General features: G+C 36.7%; 1 protein-coding gene across 1 annotated transcript; it reads left to right on the top strand.

Moving 5' to 3' along the window:
- Positions 1-1,452: 1,452 nt before the first annotated feature.
- On the top strand, positions 1,453-8,833 carry rrp8 (ribosomal RNA processing 8). Its single transcript, XM_084717993.1, has 8 exons — positions 1,453-1,611; positions 1,725-1,843; positions 2,828-3,095; positions 4,519-5,407; positions 7,312-7,441; positions 7,522-7,628; positions 8,194-8,290; positions 8,676-8,833. The coding sequence occupies exons 2-8, from the start codon at positions 1,739-1,741 to the stop codon at positions 8,787-8,789; spliced, it is 1,710 nt and encodes a 569-aa protein (XP_084574119.1). The 5' UTR covers positions 1,453-1,611; positions 1,725-1,738; the 3' UTR covers positions 8,790-8,833.
- The last annotated feature ends 78 nt before the right edge of the window (positions 8,834-8,911 follow it).

Raw genomic sequence — 8,911 nt, 5'->3', positions numbered from 1 at the left:
AAAATATTCACAGCCTCAGGTCATAGTTTTTTAAAGCATCAACAAAACATGGGTTGCAGCGTATGTGCATGTCCCAACATTGTCTATACTGTATCATGGCATTAAGTCATATGTATATGTATTTTGCTTCAATGGTTATTTCACAGTGTTGTTTTTATGGTTTTATTGCTGCATTTGATTGCACCGCACACTGGTCAACTGTTGTTGTTTTTAAATCTAAAAATAAATTTTGAATGGATTGGATATGATGCTTATTATTTTGAATTGTAAACAACCAAAAAAAAAACAAAAAACTGTCTCCTTACGCCTGCTGTGGAGGAAGAAGTTATTCAAGTGATATTCAAGACACACATTTTATAATTTGCATGTATCAGAAATTCTGTCATCAAAATGTATATTTAATATGATTTTGTTTATCTGTTACACATGACTTCTGATCTATTGCATGTCTGGCCTGGGTGGGGGATCTCTCCTCTGTGGCTATTTCTGAGGATTCTTCCATTTTTTAAAAATCCAAATTGAGATTCTAATGACACAAGGTGTCATTCATTGTAGGCTGCAATTTGTAAAGCCCGATGAGGCAAAATGTGATTTATAATTTTTATAATTTTTTTATTTTATAATTTAAAAGTCCTGGAAAGATATGTTTCTTAAATGAAAGCGCATAAGTATAATCAGCAAAATATTGCAATGTTGAAAGTAAGAATACACAATGCAGAAAAATGTCCCCCGTGACTGCTCCATTGTTATATATTATATCACGAGATTAATAGTACTCGTGCATAAGTGTAAAAGCAAGATTTTACTGCTGTAGTTAGTTGAGGTGGAGTTAATTCTTTCATTGTTTTGTATAGGACTGCAACTAATGACTACTACAACTATTTATGGATTAATCTGGTGAGTTTTTTTTTTTTGAATAATCAGTTGATTGGTTTGTAAAAATTCAGAATATAATGAGAAAAACAGTCACAATGACCCAGAGCCCATAGTGACACATTCACAAAGCTTGTTTTGTCTAACCAAGAGTACAACATTTAAAAATATCAAAATTAAAGTTATTTGAATAATTAAAATGAAAAGCAGTAACTCCTCACAGTTGTGCAGCTGAAACCATTGAATGTTTTTGCTTGATGAATGACAATTAGGCCTATTAAAATAGTTAGTAGCAAGCATTTTTTTTGTCAATCGACTGATTAAATAACTTGTATATCCTGTTGAGTAGTTTAATGTACAACAAAAGGTCACATATTTCATAAACTATTGAAATTGTTTGTACCCCAAAAATCTTAATCTGTAAAGTAACTAGCAACTGAAACTGTCAAACAATTGTTGTGAAGTAAAAATGACAATATTCTTCTCTGAAATGTAGTGTAGAACAAGACTACTCCCAAAAACTACATGTCCCAGAAATCTCTGGTGTTTACGTCATCCACATGCGCCTGTAGTTCTGTTTTGCTATCTTCGCGCACATGAGAGAAACCAACGTGGCTTTTGCTTATGACAAGACATTCCTGCAGCTATTAAATATATTTACATGTTGATTAAGTACAATATTTTTCTACAAACAGCGAAACAAGCAGTTTGACAAGTGAATCTACTCGTTTTGATCCGGTGAGTAGGTGAATTAGCAGAGTGTTAGCGCCGTGATAGAGAAGACGTGACACTGTTCTCATCTCCAACAGTGACTTTCGTACTATAACATTATGTGTGTTTGTTTCTCACAGTCCTTAAAGGAAAGATGTTTAACGAGGATGAAGACTGGAGTGACGAGGAAGACGCTCAAATCCTGTGCAAAACTGTCCTCAAACACACAGAGAAGAAGAACAGCAGCACAAATGTCAACGTAAGAAATAGATTCCGTTTAGTTTCCTACTGCAAGATCTCAGGGATACAGTATTTCCACACTCTCTTGTATATGGTACATGGCTTTATTCAGTGATGGGACATGCATTTACTCTGTACAGTGCTTAAGTATATTTGATTCTATTTAGTTTTCCTACTTCACTACATTTCAGAGAGAAATATAGTACTTTTTACTTAACTACATTTATGTGAGAGCTTAAATTCCTGGTTAATTTTCAAATTAGAATTTTACATACAATGTATCAATTTAAAAAAATATGATCTATTGTTACAGATTAAACTGACAAAACCTAAAGAAGCAGTTAAAATTATTTCCATCATGACCAACTACAACATGCCACTTTAACATTGATACATCAATAATAGTAATCCAGTTGTACATAACACTGATAGTAACCAGTCTGCTTTATGAGTATGTTTACTTTTCATATATTATCACTACTTCCTCCATCGCTGGCTTTATTTTGTCACTTGAGTTGTGTAAGTAGCAATTAGCATGTCTCATTTTTGTCAGATGATGTCTGCAACCATAGAGAAGACCAGACAACAGTCAAAATTGAAAACATTTCATATGCTGCAATTATATAGAATAAGAAACAAGCAAACAGATACATAAACATATGACAGTAAAGGAGGAGTCTTTGGGTTTTGGATTGTTTGTTGGACAAAAGAAACTTTTTGAAGATGTCACTTTGGGCTCAGGGAAATCGTGGTGACCATTTTTCACATTTCTTTTTTAATTTTTATAGATTCAATGGTAATAGATCATCATGAACATAAATATGCAAATTAATTGACAACAGAAACAAACATTAGTTGCAGCCCTAATTAAAGTGAAACCTCAGAAATGCAGTTTGTAGCACAAAAAGCTTTCAAATTCTAAAAAGGTGACACTGCAGACACATTAGATTGTGCTTTTTAGTTAAAAGACTAATTGTATGATCTGAATTTATCCCCTGATCAGTCCAAGGTTCTTGGGAAGAAGAAGAGCCTGCTGCAGACCCTGCAGACTCTGGGATCAGTTCCAGACTGGAAGAGCGACGGCCATCAGCAGGACAGTGACAGTGAGACAGAAGAGACACCATCACCCAGTAAGAAGAAAAAGAAACGAAGGAAAAAACGAAAGCAGGCAAAGACGATGACAGAGGAGCAGGAGAATGGTGACTTAGACCAGACTGCTGAAGAGGAGGAGAAGCCTGCAGCAAAAAAGAAGAAGAAAGACAAAAAATTAGGTGAGTAATTAACTGGTTTACATTTCATTCATTCAATTTATAGTTTACAGTGTCAGTAATTCTTTAACCTTTTCCACTTCTCCCTTCCTACCATGGAAACAATTTTGTCAGTTTTTTTAGGTGTGACGGGATCTTTAATAGGAGATGGCAGGTCAACAGTATATGACACATTGAAATGGCATATATTGCCAGAAAGCTTAGAAACTGAATGTTAATTGCTGATGCAGCTCAGTATTCCATGTGAGTTTTTCTAGCCATAAATCTGTAATAAACATTGTGTTTTCTTTACACAGCTCAAATTTTGAAAGTTTAGTGTAAGGGCTTGGAACATTATGACTGAAGTATATTGGGGTTATTTCCATGCTCTATTATGTCCTATTCGCTGTTGTGCTAGTTTTTGGATTGATACCATCTATTACACAGATAGGGTGCACAATTTAACCATTTTAAGCACTCAAGAAATGATAAAAATGGGAACAAAACAAAACACCACAATTAAAACCTAAGACTAAGACCTTGAGGAAGACCATAGAAAAATAACATACTGTGATTTGTGTCAAAAACTTTTGGAGTTTTCTGTAAGAACTGCATTTTTTGGCAATTGGATGGTGAGCACTCCTGTTCTGCGGATTGCTCACAGACCGCCCCATATCCCCCATAATCATAGTTATGAGGCTTTGATTAGACGAGCAATGATTTATTGATTTAAAATTAATTGCCAACCATGATGATAAGTGATTGGTTTGAGTAAGTTTTTCTGAATGTCAGTGTGAATACTTTATGGATTCTTTACTCCTCCATGACATTAAACTGAATATTATTGGCTTATGGACAAAACAACTCAGTGATTAATCAAGAAAACAATCAACAGATTAGTTGACAGTGAAAATAATGCAATAGCTACAATGACAACTGACATCATCACACATGAATACAACTGAGTCCCAGCTGTCCAGTCAGACACAGTTTATGAAATTCCAATACTGTTTAGGGACCCCAGTATGCAGAAATATTGAAATAGAATGGGCAAAAATAAGACATTTATACTGCATGAAAATAACTTCATGATTTTTGCCCAAAGCAATATGGGATTAGAAGGAGATGGGCATGTCTGTAAAGGGGAGACTCTTGGGTGCCTGTAGACCCCATTTTCTGGAGGTGAGAGGACAGGGGACCTTTGAAAATGGCCATGTCAGGCCAAAATTTAGCTTGATTTTTGAGCATTATTCAGCCCCCTCCCCATTGGTATCAATGGATGACTTAAGTCACCTAGTGTCATATCCATTATCTTTACTCTGGCTTTAAAACTGAGTTCATTACAGCCTCTGAAATACATTAATGTCCACTGTGGGGTTGAAGAAGTTATTGGAGTCAAAATCAGAACTATAAGATGATTTTTTTTTTTGTTTCCTTCCTCCTAAAGGGACCTTGAAGGTGAAAACTACGCCTGTGAGTGAAACAAAGGATAAAGAAATGACAACTGCAAAGGTGGACGTAAACGAACCAGAGAACACAAAGAAACTGAGCAGACAACAGTGGAAAAACAAAATGAAGAACAAGAAGAAGTGTAAAAATAAATACAGACAGAACAAAGAAGAGGAAGTAAATAAAACAGAATCTGCAGAGAAATGCAAACCAAAGGAAGTTGTCAAAATAGCAGATTCATATAGCAACAACAGCAGTGAGAAACTCAGTCAGACAGCAGTGAAGACAAAGGAAAAGGACTGTAAACCACAGAAAAGGAAAAAGAATGAAGGAGACACTGACACATCCTGTACAACAGAGACACTCAGAGAAGAAAAGCAGACTGAAAAGAAGAAAAAAACAAAAGGTGGCAAAGCTGAAAAAGCAACTGAATCTTCTGCTGATGGATCAAAACAGAAAGCAGGGGAACCTGCAGTGGAGATCACAGACGATCAGCACCAGGTATTCATGAAAAGACTGAAACCTGAGCCGGGCAAAGAAGAGTGTCTGAAAAGAGCGAAGCTTCGGAAAATGCTCCACAGCCAGGAAACGGACCGACAGGAGGGTCCTGCAGAGACCCAAGACGCACCAGCAGCACCAGCAGCACCAGCAGAAGAGGTGAAAATGGACCGCTCAGCCTCCCTCAGGTCCCGCATGGAGCAGCGTTTGGAGTCCGCTCGTTTCCGCTACATTAACGAAGTTTTGTATACCACAACCAGCGGCGAGGCGAAGCGCATGTTCACGCAGGATCCGCAGGCCTTTGGGATCTACCACAGAGGTTACACGGCACAAGTCCAGAGGTGGCCCTCCAATCCTGTGGATGCGATCATCTCCTACATCCAACAAAAGTGAGATTTTATAGTTAATGCGCGATTCTGCATATAATTCAACACTTCGAACAAAACAATGTGAGGTAGAAATTAGTATTTCAGCTCAAGATGTATAATTTGTTCATGGAAATTCATTCTTGACCTTCAGGAAGTGTATGTATAACAAAAAAAGTTAAAAATTCCTTTACTATCAGATTTCAGCTGCACTTCTTCAGCAAATGGAGCTGACTAAGGTGTTCTCATGTCACCTAAGAGTAGAACTCCACAACCCCTAAACAACAAAGTGAAACTGAAGTCTCACATGTCTGTCAATTAGGTGAATATATTGAAAGGATATTCCCTTGAGATGTAGCATCCCAAGATGGTCCTATAGACTCAAATACAAAATAAAATGCATCAAAACAAAAACAGTTTTATAAAACATACACTGCAAATGGTAAATGTGGGCATTGAAAATTTGATATTGCACATGAAGATCTACACAAATCCAAAACCTGTGTCAAATAGAAGGACAATTAAACACGTTTGAAGTTGAACTGAGCTCAGTAAAATTTTCCTCTGGATTTAGGCTGCAACCAGTTAAGTGACAGTGTGAAATAATAGTGACATCTGTGCAGACATCTTAAAACAAATCGACAGACAATTAGACAGAAAATTAAGGGGCCTAAGAGTAAGTGATAGAGGTGTTGCTGATTGTGTCAGCATAATCAATAACAGGTACGTAACCACTGACAAATTATTCTTATCTGACTTTGAAGGTTAAACAATTAATTGAGCAATAAAGTGAACTGAGACAGCTGTATGTCCTTTTAATAATAAAATCAATGTGGGGTTTAAAGGAGAGTTAGGGTCAATTCAAAACCCAAGGACACTTCTGTGAGCTACATTCGCTGAAGACTGCAGGATGTGGTTTGAAGCTACAAATAGCTATTAAGTGGACTTATTTTTATGTAGTTAAACATAAGATTTGAACATTTTAATGCTTCAGGATTTGAATGCCTGAAATAAATGTTTTGCAGTTTACCTTGCAAAGGTTCAACAAGTGTTTTTAACTGGTTTTTAGTCTGAGCACCGAACTTTAAATGGTACAGTCATAGTGCGAAAAATGCCTTGTCTTTCAGTACCAAATTTTAATACTTACTTATAATCTTGTGTAGATATTCCATCAGTTTCTTCATTTTAGTCCAGTTATCAGGCTGAGAAAAATGCTCACCAGTTGCTCCCAGGTCTTTGAGCAGCTTCCTCCTTTGAGGGAAGTAATTGTACTGTAATTTGTAAGGTAATTGGTATGGTACTGAGTTTTACCTCATAGTTCACCCCTAGTGACAAATTTGCAAGGAAAATAAAGTAACAAAACTTGCAGTGAAGTTCAGTGCAAAACTGCATGGTGACACACACATACTTTACAACCCAACTGAGGAAAAAACAGAAGAATCTGTGTCATTTCAGCTCGACATCTGCACAGTTCAACACCTTTTGAACAATAAGCGTTGTGACTCATTTGATTGAACTTCAGTGTACTGAAGTTTTGCGCATTAAATCTCATAAATTGCATTGTTAACAGCCCTGTGAGTCAGACTCATTCTGTTCTCAAGCCATTAACAGGGCCATCTCTCTATACCTTTAAAAGAGTAAAATATCCTTCACATTTCTTCTTTAGGCAGGTAATTGTGCTGTGTGTCCAGAACATTACTCAGCTGAAGATGTTTTGTCAGTGAGGAGTAATGCAGGAGGATGATGCTGATGCTCCGCCGGTGTTTAATTGATGCTTCGTTTGGCTGCTGTGAGAAGATGCTGCTGTTAATGTCAGCTTTGGTTTATTGTGTAGATTGTAGCTTTAAATTTTATTTAAAGGTGAGCTGTTGTTTCAGTTTTATAGCCTGTGCTTGTAAACACACTAAACACTGTTTCATTTATTTCAGACCTTCCTCTCTGGTGGTTGCAGACTTTGGTTGTGGTGATTGTAAAATAGCACGCAGTGTGAAGAACAAAGTGCACAGCTTTGATCTGGCAGCTGCCTCTGAGCTGGCGACAGTCTGTGACATGGCCAATGTGAGTGTAATATTTTTTAATGCTAATTCAGGTATGGTTTGTGTGATTGCTAGAAAATAAAAGACGTTCTCTGTGTGCAGGTCCCACTTAAAGATGCTTCAGTGGACATCGCTGTGTTCTGCCTGTCGCTCATGGGAACCAACCTGGCAGATTTTCTAACAGAGGCCAATCGAGTCTTAAAGATGGGGTAAAACATGTGATATTGATATTGAGTCAGTCTTTAAGTAGGGGATAATGTACAGTAACTGGGTCATTATTGCAGAATAAACCTTGACGGGATGGTGCAGGACCCAACAGAATTGAGTACTTAAGAAAGCTGTGTAATTAAGTCTTAAATCTAAAATTGATTGGATTATGAAGTCAAAATTTCTTGCTTGTCTTGCGTTCAAATGTGTTTTTGGAGAAAAAAAAGTGTGTGACTCATGCTGTAACAACTTCATTGGTGCTGTAACACCAATGCAAACTATCCAACATGGTCAGAATATATAGGAGCCCATCCAGCTATCTTCATGCTTCACCTTCTAATTCTAAGATTACGTGATTTGGATCGGCAGATTTCATTAAGAAATTAATTTACATACTGTTTTGTTTTGTTTTTGCTGGTATGGACGTGAAATAGATTTTAAATTGCATTCATTATGGTCTTAAATTTATCTTCTTGAAACCTGCAGAAAGTAAAGAGTAAGAGTAAAGGCATGTCAGTTTTGTATATATAATACATGTCTGTGTAACTTTTTGTGTTGTTATTACAGGGGTGTCCTTAAAATAGCAGAAGTGGCGAGTAGGTTTGAGAACGTACGGAGCTTCACCACTGCACTGGCAAATCTGGGATTCAAGATGTCGTCCAAGGTGAGGCAACACACGAGATGACATCAGTGACCATGTTTACCGAGGCGGAGAGACACTTTCTTATTTGTCTACATTCCTTGTTGTGCTATTTTTTAAAAAATATTAATAACCTAATATTAATGTCACGGTTGTTTTTAAAATGAAACGTAATGAAGAAGGAAGGAAACCTCAGGTTGAACAGAATATTTAGTAAACTGGTTTACTGGTAGCTAATGTTAAATGTGTTAAAGGTAGACAAACGTGATATATGAAGAGCTCAGTCCGAACAAGTGTTTCACCACATGATGTGCTGGAGGCAAACTTACTAAAGTTAGCCTGCATATAATACATCTGTTCAGTGACTGATTGTATGTAAAGATTAATGTATTTTGTTCTGTGTTTCTAGGACACAGAGAACACTCATTTCTACTCCTTTGAATTAGTGAAGACGGGAAGTGCTCCAGAAAATATAAAGAAATTTGGACTACAGTTGAAGCCTTGTGTCTACAAGAAAAGATGATTTCATGTTCATCAAAGCACTGTCTGTGTTGGTAATGTTTTCCAACTTCAAAACAGCAGTTGTACATTTTTATCTAAATATATTGTTTTTGACTGCTACATTTCGAAGCCTCTGTATTTTTT

Source organism: Lutjanus erythropterus, chromosome 4 (assembly GCF_056507025.1).
Source record: "Lutjanus erythropterus isolate fLutEry1 chromosome 4, fLutEry1.hap2, whole genome shotgun sequence".
Classification (NCBI taxonomy): Eukaryota; Metazoa; Chordata; class Actinopteri; order Lutjaniformes; family Lutjanidae; genus Lutjanus; species Lutjanus erythropterus.
This window is presented reverse-complemented; position numbering and strand designations above follow the sequence as displayed.

Coding starts and splice junctions, on each gene's coding strand:
- rrp8 (XM_084717993.1), top strand. CDS start 1,739: ATGTTTAACGAGGATGAAGACTGGAGTGACGAGGAAGACGCTCAAATC. Junction 5,408..7,311: donor ATCTCCTACATCCAACAAAA/GTGAGATTTTAT, acceptor CATTTATTTCAG/ACCTTCCTCTCTGGTGGTTG. Junction 8,291..8,675: donor GATTCAAGATGTCGTCCAAG/GTGAGGCAACAC, acceptor CTGTGTTTCTAG/GACACAGAGAACACTCATTT.